Source organism: Oryzias latipes, chromosome 24, assembly GCF_053564925.1.
Source record: "Oryzias latipes strain Hd-rR chromosome 24, Olatipes_Hd-rR_3.1".
Lineage (NCBI taxonomy): Eukaryota > Metazoa > Chordata > Actinopteri > Beloniformes > Adrianichthyidae > Oryzias > Oryzias latipes.
Window position 1 is genome coordinate 14,043,512 of NC_136260.1, and position 21,069 is coordinate 14,064,580.

General features: G+C 38.0%; 1 protein-coding gene across 1 annotated transcript in view; it reads left to right on the forward strand.

The window, feature by feature from the left end:
* The first annotated feature begins 6,927 nt into the window (after positions 1 to 6,927).
* LOC101175121 (uncharacterized) overlaps positions 6,928 to 21,069 on the forward strand; it is a 33,658-nt gene continuing 19,516 nt past the window's right edge. The window contains exons 1-15 of the mRNA XM_078942695.1: positions 6,928 to 6,982; positions 12,320 to 12,420; positions 12,522 to 12,570; positions 13,922 to 14,074; positions 17,797 to 17,961; positions 18,142 to 18,279; positions 18,353 to 18,514; positions 18,824 to 18,868; positions 19,180 to 19,242; positions 19,513 to 19,575; positions 19,725 to 19,787; positions 19,988 to 20,050; positions 20,294 to 20,356; positions 20,539 to 20,601; positions 20,786 to 20,848. Of these exons, the coding sequence (XP_078798821.1) occupies positions 12,322 to 12,420; positions 12,522 to 12,570; positions 13,922 to 14,074; positions 17,797 to 17,961; positions 18,142 to 18,279; positions 18,353 to 18,514; positions 18,824 to 18,868; positions 19,180 to 19,242; positions 19,513 to 19,575; positions 19,725 to 19,787; positions 19,988 to 20,050; positions 20,294 to 20,356; positions 20,539 to 20,601; positions 20,786 to 20,848 (1,252 nt within the window). The 5' untranslated portion in view covers positions 6,928 to 6,982; positions 12,320 to 12,321. The remainder of the gene's footprint in view (positions 6,983 to 12,319; positions 12,421 to 12,521; positions 12,571 to 13,921; positions 14,075 to 17,796; positions 17,962 to 18,141; positions 18,280 to 18,352; positions 18,515 to 18,823; positions 18,869 to 19,179; positions 19,243 to 19,512; positions 19,576 to 19,724; positions 19,788 to 19,987; positions 20,051 to 20,293; positions 20,357 to 20,538; positions 20,602 to 20,785; positions 20,849 to 21,069) is intronic.

Below are 21,069 nucleotides of genomic sequence, written 5' to 3' on the forward strand. Positions count from 1 at the left end.
GGATTCCTCAAATCTTTAGTGTTAGCAATGCAAGTTCATTCTAGCAGGCCAGGTAAGCACTGGGTCAGAATTACTCCAGCATACAAAGGACTGTGGAATCATGGGAGAATAGAGGGCGTGCAGAATGTGATGTAAAGGGGAGAGAGAACCAGAACAGCGTTGTCACCCCAACAACGAACAGCAGTTTACACAAGATGAGTTGTGTGGCTTTTTTAAGGAAGTTCAAGTATGTTCAACTAAGTCTGGGTTCATCATCATCATTGCAGATTTTCTCATTCGTCCTTCATGATGTTTTTGTGGTTTTTGGAGAAATGATTTATTGTTTTCTAGTTAAATCTCTGAAAATACTAAAATAAAAGGTTAAACGTGTTGAGAGTTTTTGTATGATCAGGCACTGACTCATTTATCATATCTCAGAGATTACAAAGCAAAAAAACTGTCTTTAAGTCATTTTGGTAGCTATCTTGTTTTACTGTGACAACATTCTGTTTGTATCTTATTCAAAAATCAAAATAGTTTTTCACCCATTTTGTAACTTGCTGCTGTTAAAAAATGAAGGTCAGATTGTATATCTGAATCAGCCCACATTGGACAGAGACACTCTGCAGTATCAGATTCTTAAGAACACTCGAAGAAAAATAAGATTATTAAAATGCCATATTTTATTCAAAAAGATGATTCGAAGATTTGAAGAAATAAAAAAGCAAACAAAAAAAAACAGATCAAAGGCAAATAAAGAGAAAAAAGTGCACATTAGAAAAACCCAATAGAAAGTGAACGACCCTGGAAGTAATTTCAGGCAGGCAGCTCAAGCAGTGCGTTTACCTGGTTACCACTCCCTGCGGGCGGTTCAGTCTAATCAACACCTGTTCAGCATCCTACTTAAATTCCAGGTGCGGTCCAATCCCTCTTCTTCCATTTCCGCGAGCTCTGCGTTCGTCACCCCAGATCATTGTTTTATGTATCTGAATGGAGCCTTGTGCTAAAATTAAAGAAATATGGAATAAATCTTCTGCCAACTAAAAGAAATATCAAATAAATCTTCTTTACTGCATGAATTGTCTGACTGAAATAGACAGAAAAAAACAACAATACAACAATCAAAATCCTGGCAACTAGAGTGCAGACGTTTTTTTTTAACCCTTGTGCTATCCTATGGGGTCAAGATGAACATTGATGTGTTATTCCTACCATGAAAAAGCTGGATAAAGGTGGAGAGGATTTTATGTAATCCATGGACACCAGTGAAGATCACAAATCATTAAAGAAAAAAGGTTCAGAGCACTGTCTAGTCTAGTGCATGGGTCAGCAACCCAAAATGTTGAAAGATCCAAATTGGACGAAAAAAACAAAAAACAAATATGTCTGGAGCCGCAAAATATTAAAAGCCTTATATAAGCCTTATAATGAAGGCAACACATGTGATATGTATCTATATTAGCTATATTAGCCAGCTATCAAAATGACTAAGTTGCTACAAATACATAGTGAGCATTAACGATTAAATGTTTATTTGCCCTGCAGTGCATTCTGCGGAGAACTACGTATCACGTGACTGCTCTGTTGTGCAAGTTTAACTTCATTACAATATCAATGAATTATGTTTCATTGCTTTGATAAATGCTATTAAGAAATCCAATTTTTAAGTCATTTTTTATTTTGAGGATTTGAACACAAAACAATTAAATGGAACGTGCGTGCCCCATGTCAGTCAGCTCGAATGACAAAACAGCTTCTAGCCTTTGCGGCGCCTGCAGACATTCATTCAGCTCGTTCAGGTGGCTTGTCACAGTCATATCCACCAAAAAGTGCAGCTTTTTGAGCCACTCAGGATCCTCCAGTTGCGGGTAGTTCAGGTCTTTGCTTTTCAGGAATGTTTTCACGTGTTCGATACAGACGACAAAGTGACGCAAAACCTCACCCCTGGACAGCCATCGGACTTTGTTGTGTAGCAGATCGGAATTTACGCTTTCAACTTCATCAAGCAATGCATGGAACTGACGGTGGTTCGATTTACATCAGCCACCTGCCTAGCGGTCCGCTAAAAGTAAAAAAAAAAAAAAAAAAAAAAAAAAAAAAGCCCTGCTGGTGGAAACGTGTCGCAGGCAGTGACGCAAAACTTCGTTGACAGAAATGTTGAAATATAATATTTTAGTGGCGGTCATGTGCATTTTAGGTCTGTTAGCAGCAGGGTGTTGTGGGACACGTTCTCCTAATCTAATTAGGGCTCAGCATGAGCGTTTCTGTTTGCCCAGTTTTCTTTTCATATGGCAGTTTTGTTGTTCCACCTTAGTTTATTCTTCCTGTTATGTTGTTTCTTTATCTTCACCATGAGTGTGAGAGGGGGAGAGGTTGATGACCACTGTGCAATGTTCGATGTGTTGAGTGCTTAAAAATAAATGGGCTCGTTATGCTGGCATGGAGACTGCGCTCTCAGCTTGTCTCTCTGCCTCATCCTCTCTGAGACTGTTCGAAGTCGTGTGGTTCATGGGACATTGACAGTTCTCCAGCGTAGTCAGTTGATTGACACCTCAATTTGTTGACAGCTTGGCTCCCATATTTCCCGCTGCAAGTGACGTACCTGCCGGTCGTTAAGATATTTTTTCTACACATTCTTACAGCATTGGAAAACTTCAAGAATGTTTGTGTCTTGTTTTTCATCCTACAGAAACCATATTAAAACAAAAAATAAATTTCTCTGCCATCTTTTTACATTTTCAAACATTTTTGAAAATGCTCCAGAGAGCCACTAGGGCTGCGCTAAAGAGCCGCATGCGGTCTAGTGGGTCTAGATGACCCCACTCCCAATGGTAAAGATAGCACAACAGTTAAGACACTACTTCAGTCTGAAAAAAGAACTTTGAGGTGACCAAAGCAGCTAACTGCTTATAGCCGTTTAACCAATTTTTGTTTTAACCAAAATGCAAAGCATACACATTTAAAAGTAACTGAAGCCAGAACACTTTAACAGTTATTTAGTATACAAACACAACAATCTGAATTCTTTCACCAGTGTGGTTATACTTTATACTCATTACTCCACCAAGGACAAACTGAGTTTTGACCTTTCTAAGAAATATTAATCATTAATTTATGGCTGTTTTCCAACAACTACAATGCTTGTTTCTTTTCTATTTTCCTTTAGTCCTGTTTTAGAAAGTTAACATAACGTGAAAAACAAAACCAGGCTGGCAAAGGTGACATCACCACAGGAGCAAGTATAAAGGGGTGGCCATGGTGATCGCTAGACTTTTAGCATCTAACCCTGACGTGACAGCGCGTTTTGTACATAGAGCTCAAAAACAGACTTTAAAACTTGGGTAGCAACGTGTGAACATGAGTGTTATGAACACAGAAACCTGAAACCCACATAAACATGGGTTTGCACAGACTTTCATTGGAAACAGTGGCTAAAATGTGTGTCCAAGCTTGGTGGGAAAATAGCATTACAGGACAAAACTCCAGTGTTAAAGCCTTAACAGTCTTTTGGAAATGACAAAAGTCACCAAAGTAAACAAGGGAATTGTAGATGTTATATCAAATGCTAAACAAAATGTAAGTAAAGTAAATCAAAGTGCCCTGCCTTTTGCTGCTGGCAATGCCAGCTTCCAGTAACTTTTATTTTTTATGCATTCCAGGCGGTTTCATCGAACCTCCACCAACCAATCCTCCACCCTGATCAACACTTTGACAGTTCAGGTCCTCAGCTGTAATCAGCTTTTAGGCTCTGGGATGTACTTCTCTATAGTCTGAGCTTATGCAAGGCTTCTTGGGTCTTAACTGCTAAAAATTAATAGACTTATTAAACGTATTACTTATTTATAGACATTTCAAGTTTTATGTGGCTGTGATATTTTTTTAGCATGACCTAACTTTTAATGTTTTTCTTTTATTTAAAGTTTTGCGTGTTTCCCCCCCCCAGCTTGTTAAAAAACTTGATCAAATCATGAACTGTCAATTCATTTATCTACGCAGGACAGTTTAGGCACATGTGTCCATCCACAAGACTGATAAGAAAATTATTTTACATATTTTTAGAAAAACTTAACCTTAGGGAATGTTTTCAAAACCTAGACAGCAAGTTAAAAAATACATTTCGAAAAAATTAAAGTATAAATTGTTTTAAATGAAGAAAACTTGCTTTGAAAATTTATTTTGTTAGAAATTTGAGCTTTGTGCTAGTTTAATGAAATTCTATTGTTTATTCTCCAGCGCACGGAGGTGGACCCATTAGGAGGTGGTTTAAGGTTTCAGTTAAACTACACAGGGAAGATAATGTGGTTTTAGTGGCATCAATTTGCAGATTGTTATTAGACGTGTGAGAAACCAGCAGAACGAGTTTCCCAATCTGTCACAGATCTGTTGTTAGATTTGATTGTGAGTTGGTATATTAGTGCAGACTGGAGTTTTCTGAGTTTCATGGACCTGTGAGCTGAAGGAGATGTCTGTGGAACACGGAGATGTCCTGATACTTTTCTGTCTGGAAATTCAAAGTGGTGTTTAGAAGCCAAGGCCGTCATTTTTTTTAAAAAGAGATGCTTTTGGATGAAGGCAACTTACTTGTTCCCTTTAAAAGAAGGTAAGAAAGAAGCTTTAGTTTCATATTTGTTGCATTAAAATCATTTCTATAAAGATGATGCAATCTAATTCTTACAGTAAATGTGTGTTGTGATAATACTAAAGAAAAAATTGATCAACAGGTTTTGTATGATGGTAGAAAATCTGTCCTGTGTAAACATGTGGGAGAAACCTTCCAAAACTTTTATGATGTGACTTGATTTAAGAAAATAAGGATAATAAAATTCAGAAGCTCCTAATTTTTAATATGTAGATAAATATTAATTTATCATATATTCTGGGTTCTCTCCTCTTAAGCTTTTTATTTCTTTAGTTATTTCTCTTTTACTTATGTTTGTTTTAGTGTATTTTCTTGTGTGGGGCTTATTTAATTATTTTATTTCATGCATTGGGATTGGTGTTTTCTGCATTCTTGTTTTGTTTTTATGTACAGCACCTTGAGCTGTTTTGTACATGAAAGGTTCTATATAAATAAAATTAATTTGAATTTGATTTTATTATAGATTCTAAAATGAAAAGAGATGTAGGTTTAGGTTTTTGTTTTTCATTGATTACTTTTTCCTTCCTTCCCCCCTGATGAACAGAATAAAGGGGGTTGTAATACTATTGGGAGGGTTGTTCAAAACAAAATACATGTACCAAAAAAGTATCTTATTTTTATCTAAATTATTTAAATATTGTTGCCAATTTAGCTAATATTAGTGTTGAAGAATGGATTAAAGTCTTTCTACCAGATTACGTGAAAGATTTGGTACCCATCTTTTCGGCTTTAAATCTGTCGTAGCTACACCGTCCTTTGGTGTAAGTCAGGGTTTAGTTTTGGGGCACGTCTCTTTCATCCTTGTGTCCCATATCCCTGGGCTACATTCTGAGAAAACTGTTGATTTTCACTGCTACCACTATCTACCATGTTTACACAACATAAAGGGGTGAATTGTCTTTAGTTTCCTAAGTCACACAGATTTTATATCATAGTGTTTGGTCCAAGTACTCCAGGGAATCCTCCACATTCTATCCCTATGTGAGGCTGACTAAAATCAAAATGTGAGTTTTAAATTGAAAAGTCTAATAAGCTTAATGGTGAAGTTTGTCTAGGGTCAGTTCAGCAGCTTGTAAAGTGGAATCTTTTTTTAAAGCAGTTCTTTCAGACAGCAATCTCTGCCTTTATCATGTTATACATTTTACTTTTGATTGGAGAGTAAAAGGGTTTACATTGAAACAGTGCTATTTTAGAGGTAATCTTAAAATATAGGTAAGATTTTCAAGCTTATGTCCCTCACTGTGATTTTATTCGGTTGATTAGCTTCAACTGGAGAAACTAAAATCCAAGGTGAAGATCAGAATCGTTGGGGCTTTACGCTTTTAACTGCTGTCAACAAGCCTCTTCACCGTTTCTTTTTTAAAACATGTCTTTAAATTAGTTGTCAGTTTTCAACTTCTATCAATATGAGTCTTTGCATTTATTTTTTTTATGATCTTGATATATCAAGATCATAAAAAAAATGTTTGTGCTTTGTTTTCGATTGTCCTATTAGCTTTTTAAGGTTTACTAGTTTTGCTTTTATGTTTGCTTTTGCCGAGATAGTAGTACACTTGAAGTTTATTTAGTATACATGAGTATAAAGTATGGCAAGACTGAATTTGAACCTTTTAGTTTTACTATTTACTTTGTTTATAAAGAGTAAACAAACATCAAGTATACCACCTCACATTTGGTCTAGACCAACTTGCAGGACACTTAATTCGATTACTTCTTGCTAAGGGCTTTTTAGGGTTGAAGTGTTTAATATATATAGTTAATACTAAAACAACACTTCTTTTATCAAAAATCCTAATCGGGCACTTTGCAAACAAAAATGACTTCATCATTGAATCCTATGAAATTGACAGATGTCCTGTGTTGCACTTTTACTTATTAATCTACTAATGAGTTACTGAAATACATGTTAGAAAACGTGATTGCCGCTGCTAACACGGGTCTGCAGATCAATCGATACAGATGAGAAATGACCTAATCTAGCAATGAACAGCCAAGGGTGAAAATGCAAATTATCAATCCTAAAACAGAAGCACCTTAAGGTCTACAAGTCCAAATTCCCATTGTAGTCACAGCATTAAGACTAAAAACTGTTAGTGTTTTAGTGCCGTTTGTGTTTTACCAGCAACAGATCACATAAAAACAAAAAAAAGGACATTTTTAATGTCGTTTTTTTTAAATGTAATGAAAACAGAATGCCTAGAGGAGGGTAAATATTTAACCAGTTCACTTACTGTGAGCAAAGCAAGCCTCCCTCCTTCAGGAAGTATTTTTTAATAGATAGCCATCAGCTTCCCCCTGAAGGCTGCTATTTTGGAGTGGCTGCTCAGCAAAACGTGGGAGCAGAAGACAGCCTGAAAAGATATGGTGAGACGATGACTTTTCTGGTGCTTGATGCTTTAATCTTTATGCTTTAATCTTTTGGTGAACTGGCTATTTTTTTTTATTTTTATAGCTATTTAGCAAAAGCATGATCCACATCTAAATCTTTGCAATTGTAGAAGTTTTTTTTTAATATTTACTTTAAAAAAACAATAAACAACATTACTTGTCTTTTGCAAACCGAGGGGGGAAATCAGTTCTGGTTTTATTTGTTCATTATTGATTTTTATATGTAATAATATGTAATTTGATTTTTATAAATGACTTCAATTGCAAATAGTGTTTTATTGTTAGTAGTTGACTTGGTAAAAAAATATTGACAGTTTCATGTTTATTGCTTTTCATCTCTGCCATAAAGTAATTGGGCGTAAGGACCACTGAGCGGGCGTGTTCAGGAACTGGGTGAGTGAACCTTACAACCACGTAGGCGCAATTCTACCCGTGCGACCCCGTATTTTACATCTGCACGCCTAACTGAGTCGTGATTTTGCGCGGTCAATTCTTCATTGCGCGCTTGCTTGGATTTGCGCTCAGTGCTAAGGGGGCGTTTTAGTCACTTGGGGGGCGGTATTCATGGGTGTGTTTGTCACTTGGGGGCAGTAACCTTTCTGGTTGCTCTGATTGGCAGAAATTTGCTGGTCAAATGCGGCGAGGCAGCGGGGCGGGAGTTTCATTTTTCAGAGCAGGGGGGGGTTAACAGGCGGCTCCTAAGCTGCATGCGGCTCTCTGCTTTTTATCACATTTTCTATATACAGTACTTTCACAACCATAAGGCAGAAGTCTTACATTTTCTCCAAAATGTACGGAGCGCCCTAATGTGTTGTTGTGTGACTGGTAAAGCGGATCTAGGAGAGAACAGCTTGAGAGAGGTGAGGACGGGAAAGGAGACCCCCCATAGTACAAAGGTGCAGAAATGTGCATAATGCAGAACAACTTTGTTTTGGAAACCCTGGAAATGCAAAGAAACATGATTATGAAGCACAGTTTAAACTTCAAGCTATCAGTTACGCGTAGGAACATGGGAATAGAGCAGCTGCAGTTCGGTAAAGTTAGAAAGATCTTTACAGATTCAGACTTCCGCCCTCAATAACTCTTCTGATAAACGTTCAAATGTGTCAGCAAGTATCTCAATCATTTTGTATTGACACAGAGAGTGAACCACAATTTCTAAAGAAAAAAGATTGTTTTTATTGCCTTTTAATCAGAATTGTTCGCCTCAAGCTGTGAATGCAATCAGAGCAGCGAGCCGGCTGCAATGAAAAGCTGTCCATCCTCCCCTCCTTTTGCTGGGAGGAAGCGCCGGGCGAATTACGCCACACTTTTGGACTGTAAGACTAAAGCCTGGCCTGATGCGTCTGCTTTCACTGTTTTTTGGAGCCGCACGGCAAAAAGACGGACTCTGACGATGACGAAAGGGAAGCTGGCGTGTTTGATAGAAATGTTATCCGGCTTCATTTCATATACAGAAGATGAGGACTTTGATGGATTTTTGGATGCTGATTGATAACTGAAAAAAAATTAAAATAAATCACAACTAACTCATTTTTGCGCTCACTGCCTTTGTAAAACACACACCAGCATGCACGTTTCACCGGTATGTGTTCACGTTAAATACAGAAAAAAACATTCATAACTGAAACGGCGCCGTTTAATCCAGTGCTGTTGTATTGTAAGTAAAGGAGTGTGTTATGAGAAATAATATGGCTTTAATTGCGTGTTTGTGTGTGTGTGTCTGGCAGGTCAATGCGTGGCTCTTTGACTATCACAGTTAAGAATTTCGGCTCTTTTGTGTCAAACTTGTTTGCCACCCCTGTTTGTGTTAGAGGCTTTTAGAGGCGGATGTAACGTGGATTAAAACCTCAACCAAGACCAAGGTAAGAAAGTGCAGCGGGTTTTTCGTGCTGTAAGTTTTTCTCGTGTGAAAATCACTGCATTTGTCACCGTTTTAATCCACGTTACAGCCACAGTTTCTTTTCTATTAAAGCCTCTAAAAGAAAGTCCCGCCCCGCTGCCTCGCTGGATTTGACATGCAAATTTCAGCCAATCTGAACAACCAGAACGGTTACTGCCGTGAGAAAAACACCCCTTAACACTGAGCGCAAATCCAAGCAAGCGCACAAAGGAGAATTGACGGCACCAAGATCACGGTTCAGTTAGGATTGCAGGCGTGCAGTTGTAAAATGTGTGGTCGCTCGGGTAGAATTGCGCCTGCGCAGGTGTAAGATTCACTCACTCTGTTCCTGAAAACGCCGCTCAGTTGTCTTTACGCCCTTTCACTTTATGGCAGAGATGAAACGCCATACATGTTTCGCAGATTTCTTTTCAGTCACCTGACTCCCCTGGTTCATCACAAAGGCTCAGACAACTCAAGACGCTTGTATGAGACTTTTGCGTCTGACGCGCTCAAATCGCACTGTAGGACTCTCGCACTTACACTAACTGATTAAGGAGGAAGCACAGACTTCTGGTTTTAAGACACAGAGAGACACTTTACCAATGTGGGTCATAAAGTATGCTGCAGTACAGTCAATTGCTCTGAATAAAAAACAACAACTCTATGTTGAGCAATATTCCAATGTTCTCTAAGAAATGGTTCAAATTTTGATGAGTAAGGATATGTGACGGGGGTGGGGGGCATATTCGTGGCTTTGAAGTGTCTCTGGTCCCTAAATCCCGCCAATAACGGAGGAATACTGTACTTTTAAGCAGCTTAATAGAAGTGATGACTGTACTTGCAACGTTAGTATAGTCTAGTACTAGCAAGTAGTTCTTGGTAAGTTATAAAAACTGAACAATTATTCTGTAATGGTGTGTTCTAAACCTCCTTTGCGATTCTTGTAAACTAGTGTGAGTGACATTCCATAGCCAACAACTAAGTGTGAGAAAAATTCCTCTTTCTGCACACCCAGGGTTGAACATGGTTACATTAGGCCTTAGTCACTACTACTCTTACTGGTGGATATGGGCTGTTGGTGGTGTAAAATGGGCACATTTATACGGGGCACGCAGGTGGTCTGCACAAAATTTTAAGATCATAGACAACCCAGTGATCACAAAAAGCCAACATGTCGTTTTAACGATTCGATTCATATCATAATTTGTGGTTGATCATACTATGCCTAGTCGATCTTGGTTCATTTTCAACAATCCGATTCCCTGAATGGATCCAGGACATCTTTAGCTAAAAATCCAACCAGAGTGATTCAGAGATAAATACTTAGGTACTGAACAGTTCAGGTGAAGATTTCCAGATTCCTTGTATTGCGATAAAAAAATTGTTGATGCTGATTTGGTATTGTAGATGCTTGTTTTTTTTGTTTTTTTTTTATGTGATCATTTCAAATGATAACAATAACCCAACAGCCAGTCATTGGGGTCGCAAAGCACAACAGGAACTATTGGAGGTGGTATAGCCCTTCCTCAACCATAGAAGAAGAAGAAAGACAAAAACTTGAAAGGATTTTGTACGTGGTCGTTTTTACGTTATAGTAAAACAAGCCTACTATGCCTCAATCCAATTGATGTTTTGCAAATTCGATTATTGATTAATTTCATTTTGAAACTGCATTTGATCCTACCTCAGACAGATTGATCTGGTTGAATCGTACAAATAGAAATCGCTTCATCGATACACCCCTAGTTAATACGCATTTATCTATGGGCTTACAACAGGTTGTTGAACAACATTGTCGAGTTATTTCTTTTCATTTTCAATGCTGCCCAACTCGAATGGCTCAGGAGACAACGGAGGACGCTGGACAACTCCACTCATTTTAACTTCTTTTTATTTTCAACAAAGAATGGATGAGAGCTTGATAACCTTGAAATAAAACAGAAAATAATTAAACAGATATCAGAAATGTTTGTCAGAAATGTACTGTTATTTTAAACATTTTTTGCAAATATTGTGCCATTTAACTATTTTACTTGTTGAATAATGTTCCCACAAATATCAGAATATAAATGAAATTGAAATAAACATACCAATGGCTTCACCGAAGTCATCCAAGCATTGAAATGTTTGTTGCTCAGCTCACCATGACTGCCAGACAAAACCCTCACCTGCACACTGTCACCTGGTTAAATACCTCTTCCCATCTACCTGCCTGGTAGATTAGGATTCACATTTTCCTTATACTACCCCCTGCAGCTGTAGAGTTGATCCTACCTGGAACAATCCTCCAAATCAATGTTCAGGAGCAAAATAAAGAAAATAGACAATAAGGCAGAATAAAACAAACTTAACAAACATTATAAGGTGAAGTAGATTGAAGTAGGTGAGATGCAATTTTGTGGGCATCCCACAGACATCTTACAGGCACATACATATCACACAAAATGACAGTGCAAGAAGAGCATTTCCTCAGCCTGTCACTGCTGCTTACTTGGCTGTTATGGCTTTGTATGGCTCTTTGGGGTTTGTCTGCTTAGAGGAGGTCACCCCCTTCAATATAAGACTGAATGAGGCAGCTGGGTGTAGAGTCGGGTCTCCTGATCCAACGTTGTAAATGACAGAGCTGAAGAGTTTACATGTGATCTTTTGCTGCGTACCACCAGTCAGCAATGATCAGATAGTGATAGGTAAGGCATGTTGACGTGGATGCAGGAAGATAACTTTGAGTTGACCATGCAGGTAGCCAGCCCACATCTGAACAGGTTGCTGTCTTAAAATGTGATGAGCAGCAGAAGTTTGGATCTTCTATGGAGGATGGACTCTGAAGGATAACAGCCTTGTTTTTCAGCAAATAGACCTAGAGATAAAAAGTGCCTGCACAAAGAGCTTGTTTGCAGAAACTGAAAGGAGAAAGCTGATTTTCCTGATGATGTAGAGGATCAGTCTGAGTGATCAATAAAAAAATATGATTTAATAAAAGAACAGCAAACTTTTACCTTTTGTGTTGTCTTTTGTTCTTTCCAGGATTACCTGGACCTTCAATGTTAAAAGTTAAGGTTTTTTTTTTTGGTAGTAGCTCAGTACTATGCTACATAAATGTTCAATAAATTGCAATTAGACAGGTTAGGTCAGTTTCAATTGGTTCTACTATTTGGTTTATTTTGTTAAAGGTGTCTGATTTGTGAAAAGATACACTGAGCTGTTTACTTTGGCAAGTAAATCATGACTTTGGGGCATGTATGAAAATTACAGGATTCTAATTATATTTTGAGAATTCAACAGATAAAGATTATGCAGAACTTTTTAATATGTAAAACATGTTCTTGGACACCTCTGAGTTATTAAAAACATATAAAAAAAAGAAAAAATCCACAATAGCATTGTCCGTTTTTACCTGTTTTCTTTTTTCTTTCACTTTCTGTTTGAAGGAATGGCAAAAACTAAGAGTAACTTGACCTTCGTTCTTCTGTTGATGCTGTTGGTTGTGGAAACACAGAATTTCAGTGAACTGTCAGTTCAGGTCTCACAGGTAAATGATTATTTACTGTATACCACCCAACATCTGATTGTTTTCCTGTATAAATAAAGCCAGTGTTGTAGTTGTAATAACAGTTCTTTCTTTTGCACCAGCAAGACCACGATGAACCTGGATTACCTAACAGGCGGGTAAAACGTGAAGGTGAGAGTGAGAAATAATCGACAGTGAAATCTAGATTTCTGTTTTAAAAAAAATAAACATTACAATGGGAGATAGTGTTTACAAAACAGTTTGGGAAGATAAAAAAACATGGATCCAATTTAGTGTAAGTCAGATAAGGTGAATTCTAACTGACCTCAATTTTCCATTTTAATGAAAAAAACGTCCTTTGGTATGGAGCCCGTGTCCTGACATGGAAAAAATAAAATATATCTCGTTCCCACAAATTATTATCTTGTTCCCACAAATTAATATTCACTAAATACACTAAATGATAAATTCTATTCTATATTTGAAGCACTTCCACATTTCCAGTTTGCATCTATTCTATTCATTTACACATTTTACAGATTTATAAAATCTCCCATTCAACTGACTTTTTGGAGAGAAAAAATCTTTTTCTGAGTTTTCAGACCCCTTACAATATTACTCAGGTCAGTCTTTTTTCATGAAAATATATTGAAACAATTATTCTGTGTGACTATTACTGAGATTATTGCTCAGCTGACTTAAAAACCTCCCACTCCAGCGTTGAAATATTTATTGCTCCATAAATATCATGCTCATGGCTCATTATTATTTTAGTTTAGCAGTTTTGATGTAAAAAACATAACTTTTTACAACAACAACTTATTCTTTAACTTCTTAAGACCTGGTGTCTACATTTGTGGACATCACAAAATTCTGAATTCTCCTTAAATGGTGTCCTGTGGCCACATATGTGGAAGGTTAGCTTAGTGTTAAGCTCGGGTCTTCTCTTAAGAAGTTAAAAGTCATGCCAGCTGTAAGTTGTTTCGTTTGTTTCTGACACAAAGTATGTGATTTGATTCGAAGAGAACATTTAAATTAAAAAAAAAATACAAGCTTTTTTTTTGTCAAAGTCCAAGTAAGACAAATATTAAAATCAAAAGAGAGCCAGTGCAAGTTTGCATGACAATTTGCACAACCAGAATAGAAAAAAACAATGTATTCTTGCTAAATGTGGTTTAATGTTTGATCCTTTACCAGTTTGAGATAACAGAATTGCAGCAGGCTTGTGTACAGCCTGGAGGCGGTAAAAATTCTTCTGACTTATATTTGTAAGGAAATAAAAACTTCAGCCAAAGGAAACGAAAGTGTTAAAGATGATTTCAAGCCTTTGAGGTACTTGTTTTGTGAAAGTAGTAATTGCCTCTGTATTTGCTCATTCAACAACAAAAACATATTTCAAAAAAAAAGGAAGGGGACAGATGTTTAAGGACTCATTGGGTTACTTAGTACACACATTTATGGCAGTCTCTCTGTTATAGGAAAAAGTGTACTAATGTTGAATTGTATCAAATTGATGTTTCAGTGCAGGATGATAAAGCCGAGTATGAAGTTGATGTGGAGGTGAATCTGACAGACAGCAGAACACTGGAGAACCTGAGGAACTTCCTGAGGACTGGCCAATTTATCCTGACTTTGGGTCCTTCAGTGAACATCACACAGATTGTCCTAACCACAGGTAAACATTTCAGGCATTACAAACTATGTCATTCTCACTAACAGTACAGGATTTGACTGGCAGGGTTGAACATAAAGTTCAATCTCCTAAAGGCTGGAGCTCAGATCTTGAAGGAACACGTGGATTGACGTTTCAGTGATTGAGTTTGTTGGATGAAGTAGAATTCCTTGGGTTGTCTGGGCCCATAGAGGGTCGTAGAGAGGAGTGGCTAGATCTTAAGAGGAGTGCAGAGACATCATAAAAATGATTGTCAGACATGTAGTAAGTGCATTGTGAAGTTCCTGTAAGGCTAATATAAGTTGCAAGCACTTATGAAATACTATTGTACTGTTGTACAATGCCCTAACGATATTTTACAATGATATTAGTAAGGTGTGGGAACTGGCTCCAATGTTGCACACACAGGGTGTGCACATGTAAGTGCTCATAGGATGCCCACACAAAAAAAAATCGTCTCACCCACTTCACCCTTACTTACCTTATGTGTAGCATACGTGTTTGCTATGACCTTTTTTCCCCAGCGTGCCCTTTAACCCTTGTGCTATCTTAGATGACCCCACCCTAACATTAGCCGCGTTTACATGGGCAAAAGTAATCGGAAAGAACGCCTGATCGGAAAGAAAATGCGTCATGTAAACGCGCCCTTCAGAATACTCTGCCCCGGTCAGACTCGTTCGGATCAGAATTTCTTTCCGATCGAGATAGGTGGGTTATACCAACGTTTATCCGATCGTGGAGCATGTAAACGGTCATTCCGATCGTGTGTCACTGCTGCTCTGGGTTACGTCATGCATAGACGGTGTTTGGCTGTGAGAAAGCTTTGGAGCTCATACGGGACCGACCAGCTCTTCGGAGGCCCCGTGAAAAGTGCCGCTCCGCTCTCGCCCCGCTGGCTCTCCCCTCTCTTTCACCCCTCACGAAGGAGATGCAGGGAAGTAGCGCTTCGTGCCCCCCGATGCTCACTCAGTCCACTGGCACCCGAGTGAACAGAGGAGCTGGATTAATAATTGTGTGTCCGAGGGGGGAGGATGCTTTTTTACGTGTGCGTTTTGTTATGTGTGGGAGAATTCAGATTGCGAGCCGTCCCGCCGCTCTGGGTTAGCGGCTGCAGGACTCAGGAGGAACCGTGTTCGAACAGAGCTCGGGCCGCTAGCTCACAGAGTGGCTTTGGGGCGGTCTGTGTGAACTTTTCAGAGCAGAAATAAAGGCCGCGTGGTGTCACGTGGATTTGTGTTTCCAGTTGTGTCCCGACAAAATAAAGGCTGATGTTATTTCCATACATTTATTGCTGCGTTTCTCGCACAGTCCTGGATTTTGTGTCCATCAAGGCTAATGTTGTTAGCCCGTGTTAGCCTGTCTTCAGCCTTTTTCCAGCTCTGTTTCATTCACAAAACAGCACTGATCACACGTATTAAATATAACGATGAGCGAACAGGCGCTTCATAATATTCATGACATTAATAAAAGCCCGTTTGGAAAATCGTCTCGTATTACGGAGCTGCAGCACATGCTGTCTCTCTGTGGCAGCGGTTTGTTTACAACGGGACCTAGTTCCGCATCCGGGTGATTTTACACTACTGCGCATGCCCAGATGATTCATTCCGAACGAAAGTGTGAGCCATGGGAACGTTTGTTCTAATCGGAAAAATGTTTTCTGTGCCCATGTGCACGGGTGAATTTTAACCCTACCATTGATCCGATCAAGATATTCTGCCCATGTAACCGCGGCTATTGACGTGTTCTTCCTACCATGACAAAGGTGGATAAAGGTGGAAAGATTTCATGTAATCCATGGACAACAGTGAGGTTCACAAATCATTGAAGAAAAAAGGTTCAGCCCACTGTCTAGTGGGTCTAGATGACCCAACTCCCAACGTTAAAGTGCCTAGGATAGCACAAGGGTTCCACTCACCTGGCTATGGCGCCGCTGTACAAGGACGATGCATTGGTTCAGTCTCAAAAGGTGCGGTCAGGTCAAGGACATTGCAGCCAGCAGCTGCCATCATCGAAATGTAATAGGTGTCATTGACCAAAAATCCGGGACCAGAATAAAAACCCTTCAAATTCATTATTTAAGCAGATGATCCTTATGTTTTACAGATGTTTGAAAAAAAAAAAAAGACAGAAGTCACAGTTCATGTGGGGGTCCCGTAGTGATCTATCCATAATTATATTCACAAAAATGGAATGAAATCAGAATCTCAACAGTTGAATCATATTTTATGACTTTAGATTTTCAGGGATTATGAAGCTGACATTTGTCTCTCCATTCAGGTCAAAACGTCAATTACCTCCTAATTTGAGGTGCCTGATGGGGTAGAGTCATATGGCAGAGAATAGTTTGGTCTTCGATGGGAAATCCAATGTGCTGTGTAGGGTTTAAGGTCAAGACACAACCATGAATAACGTGTATAGAGTAAACAGGCGTGTTTTACTTTGTCTGCAAGTCCCACAAGGTATGTTACAGCAGCACAGTGGCTCAGAGTGCTTTCTATTAGTGCTGTTGATTTTACTGGTGCAGAGCAGAAAATCAGAATTCAAGTCTATTTTCTGATTCTTGATCACCTCCTAACCTGAAAGCTCAAGCCCCATCATTTGCTGGTGTGTCTCCATCTGCAGACAGTTCAGTAGTTGGAACACAAATGTTCAAGGTTCTATGAATTCCTTGAAGATATTTCTGTCAAAAATATTAATTTCTCAAAATCTACAAGCTTTTCTATAGTTTGTAAATTGTGTTTCAGTTTCAGCTTTTTGCTATATTCTACAAAACCAAACGTTGATGGTGTTTTTAGTTGGAAACGGCTTTTATAAATATGGGAACCATCATTAAAGTTGAATCAGTAACTGAAAACAAGAAACAAAGGCAGTGTTTTCCTCATTCATGACCTGCACGTTCCTAATAAGCTCCACTGCTCCAAAATAATATGTAATGGCAGATACGGACATAAAGATGACTTGGGGAAGCAAACATGGCAACGACCCACAGCTACTGTAAACAGACAAGACAACCAGCACATTTATAAAGGTGATCAAACCACTCTGTTAACCCTTGTGCTATCTTAGATGACCCCACCCTTATTTTGACGTGTTCTCCCTACCATGACAAAGGTGGATAAAGGTGGAAAGATTTCATGTAATCCATGGACACCAATGAAGATCACAAATCATTGAAGAAAAAAGGTTCAGTGCACTATCTAGTGGGTCTAGATGACCCAACTCCCAATGTCAAAGTGTCTAGGATAGCAAAAGGGTTAAGGAACTCATTCATTCATCTTCTTCGGCCACAGGGCCACTTATGGGCAAAGGCAGGGGACACCCTGGAAGGTCGCCAGTCTGCTGCAGGGCCACATATCACACATCCATTCACTCTCACACTCACTCCTAGGGACAATTTAGAGTTGCCAATTGAGCATGTTTTTGGACAGTGGGAGGAACCCGGAGAACCTGGAGAAAACCCGGCATGCATGGGGAGAACATGCAAACTCAACACAGAAATGTCCCCCATTGCTGTAGTTTTTCAGGTCCCCCAGCCAGGACTTTAACCGGGGGCCTTCTTGCTGTGAGGCAAGAGTGCTAACCACTGCTCCACCGTGCAGCCCCTGTTAAGGAACTGTTTCTTGTAAATGAGTCAGCAATCATTAGGTAACAGTCTGTTGCTTCCTGATCCAAACGGTGGGAATAAATTGAGTATCATTACTGATAGTTGTGTTGTTTTTTCCCAGTGTGCTACATAAATGGCACTAACATTGAGTGCAGATGCGAGGATCAGTATGCTTGGCCTAGTTCAAGCTGCTTCTCCTATGGAGCCTGTGGTGAGATCACTGACAGCACATGTGGATGCATCAACAAAGTACCACTGGACGGGTCATTCTGTCAGCCAAAGTCAGGTGAGATCTCACTAAAAGTTAAACTTCTGCCATTTGCTAGTTTGTAAAATTTGATATCAAGGCCAGATTTGAGAAAAAGGAAAAATCCTAACCTGTCGTCACACACGTACTCTGTCATAGAAGTGTATTTATGTTTAACAGTTTACCATGAACTCGTTCTTGTCTGATCCTTTTCCACAGTTTCCGTTTACCAATACCGTTTGGACATTCAGATCAACATGGAGGACGCAGAACAGTTGAGGAGCAACTTTGCAAACCTCACTTTCCCTCGTCAAATCAGCTCTGACGTAAACATTTCAGATGCTGATGTCACCACAGGTGAGAAGAAATATTTCTATTTCTTGAAGTCTAGTTGCTGTATTTCTGTGTTAGACAACATGTCTTCCTGCAGTTTGCAGTCCAGCTGAATCAAACATTCAGTGCAGATGTGAGAGGAACTTCCTGTGGCTGTGTGACAAGTGCGCCACCTATGGGAAATGTGATGAAGGCAGCACGTGTGGATGCATTAAGGCTGTTCCTACAGATGGACAGTTCTGTCAATCAGAGCTGAACAGTAAGTATTATGGTCTGTCAGAGATATTCAATCCAGATTTGAACTTTTGGGAACACTTGAAATCTGCAGTCACGTGTTTCTGCACACAGACATCTGTCTTTTGTGATTTTTTTTATTGGTTATCAAGAATGTCATACCGAAAATACTCATCATAAGTTTCTTTTGAATGTAGGCATGGTGTGATTTTATATTGAAACTTCAATAAACAAATAAATAATTAATTATGCAATCTTGTCGATGCAACTTGATGTAAAGTTAGCATCTTTTTTTTTTATATTTTTGCTAACCCCACTGTGATTTCTTTTTTAGATCCTACGGTTTGTCCATCTACAACACTTGTTCCATCCCTAACATGTAAGTTACAATAAAGAAAAACAAAAAAGATGATACTTTGTAAAGAGAGAATTTAATACCTGAATATTAGTCTAAAATGTGATTCTCCAGAGAGAATGTTTGCAAGAAAATGTGTTTTATTTCTCTTTCTTTACTATCGGCAGAAATTATGTTTTCAGTACAAAACCTAGCAGCTTTATAAAAATGTCACAATTAGATTGATCTATTTCTCCACATGTGTTCATGTGAACAAACTCACCTTAGATAGATCATTCAGCTTTGAAAATTCCTTTAACATCTTTTTTAATTCTTGCATGTCAATGTTTCTTTAGCTTCATCCACTGCTGTCACTGAATTCTTTACAGCTACACCATTTGTGACAACAACTTTGACAGGTAACTAAAATGTAGAGGGGAAAAAAACATAGAAAACAAAATTTTGTAAATATGAATGTTTTAAAATAAGCCTGAATGGGAAATTTGTTGTATGAAATGCCTTTTTTTGGTTTAACAGTTAGGGTTATTTAAAAAAAAGAGAGACTGTCGTCTGAAACATTTGTCTTTTATTTCATTTTTTGTTTCTGGTTTGCAGCATGTTTCTAATCTTGTTGTTACTTACAGATAAACAGCTTCATTAAAAATTTTTCTCTGTATATTTGTCTTTAGATTCTCCTCCTGTTACAACTAAAATATCTACGACTGCTCCAGATGTGACCTCAACTATGACAGGTTATTGGAACAGTTAAAACCATCTTCATTTATTTCATATTTACAGAAATTAAATATATTTCAATTAACTTGTAAATTTGTTGGCTTTAAAGTATTGTGATGTTTTAAATGTTATTGTAATATTTTTCATGGCATGTTTATGTCTTTAGATTCTCCTCCTGGTAGCACTGAGATATTTACAACAATGTCTTCTGTGACCACATTAATGAAAGGTAACTGAAAGAATACAATGTTCACAATTATTCAAAATCTATATGAATGTTTAAACACCTGAATGTGTGTCTCTGATTTCTTTGTTTATGTTTTCTGTTTGTTTCATTTGTCTTAATCTTATAGTGTTTTTACAAATAAACAGCCATTTCAAAATGTTTCCTTCATTAAAATCTTTTTCTCTGTATATTTATGTCTTTAGATTCTCCTTCTGTGACCACGGAAATAGTTACAACCATGCCAGATGTGACCACAACTATGACAGGTTATTACAACTCTTAAAACCTTCTTCATTTATTTCATTTTTTGTACAAATGGAATATATTTCCTGAATTGGTTAGCTTTCATTTGTTCTGATGTTTTTTTCTTGGTTTTCTTCTTATTTTATATTTTGGTTCAAGTTAATAAAACTAAAATTTGTTTTGATCTTGAAGTTAACTTTCAATAAACAGGTTTATTAAAAAGTTCACTTTAACTCAAGTTTTTCTCTGTATGTTCATGTCTTTAGATTCTCCTCCTGTTACCACTGACATATTTTCAACTGCAGCAGCTGAGACCAAAACTAAGACAGGTCCTGAAAGAATAAAACCTTTATTACTTCAAAGTTTTATGGATGTCAAATATTTCCATTAAAACTTGATTGACCCTCGGTTGAAACATTTAACGTTTATCTTGATTGAAATTTACTCGACACCCCAAATATGTTCACTTTAAATCAAATTTGTTTTTTTCTCAATGTCTTTCATGTTTTAGAGTTTTCCTCTGCTGCCACTAAAATCTTTACAACTACACCAGATGTGACAACAGCTGGAACAGGTAACTGAAATATAGAAATACACTTTTCATAAATTCTATGAATAGGAAAGTTTTAAAATGTCTGTATGGAAAATGCGTTTTATGAAATTTATGTTGATGACAACGTTATTAACTTGTTGAACGTCTCATAAAGTATTTCCCTTGAATCCAATTCTTTTTTTTCTCAATGTCTTTCATGTTTTAGAGTTTTCCTCTGCTGCCACTGAAATCTTTACAAGTACACCAGATGTGACCACATCTGGAACAGGTAACATCTATAAAACTAAGAAGACAAATCATATACAGTAAACATATTATTTACCACCCAACTGTGTCTAATCAGCCTGCTTTATTTTTTTTATGAAGATCCACAAACTGCTAATACAGATGTGATTTCTGTTGAGCTAAACAACACATTATTGACAGCAATAAACACGAGAAGCATTGGGTGCTAATCGAATTCTCTTCAATTATTGGAAGATGTTAGAT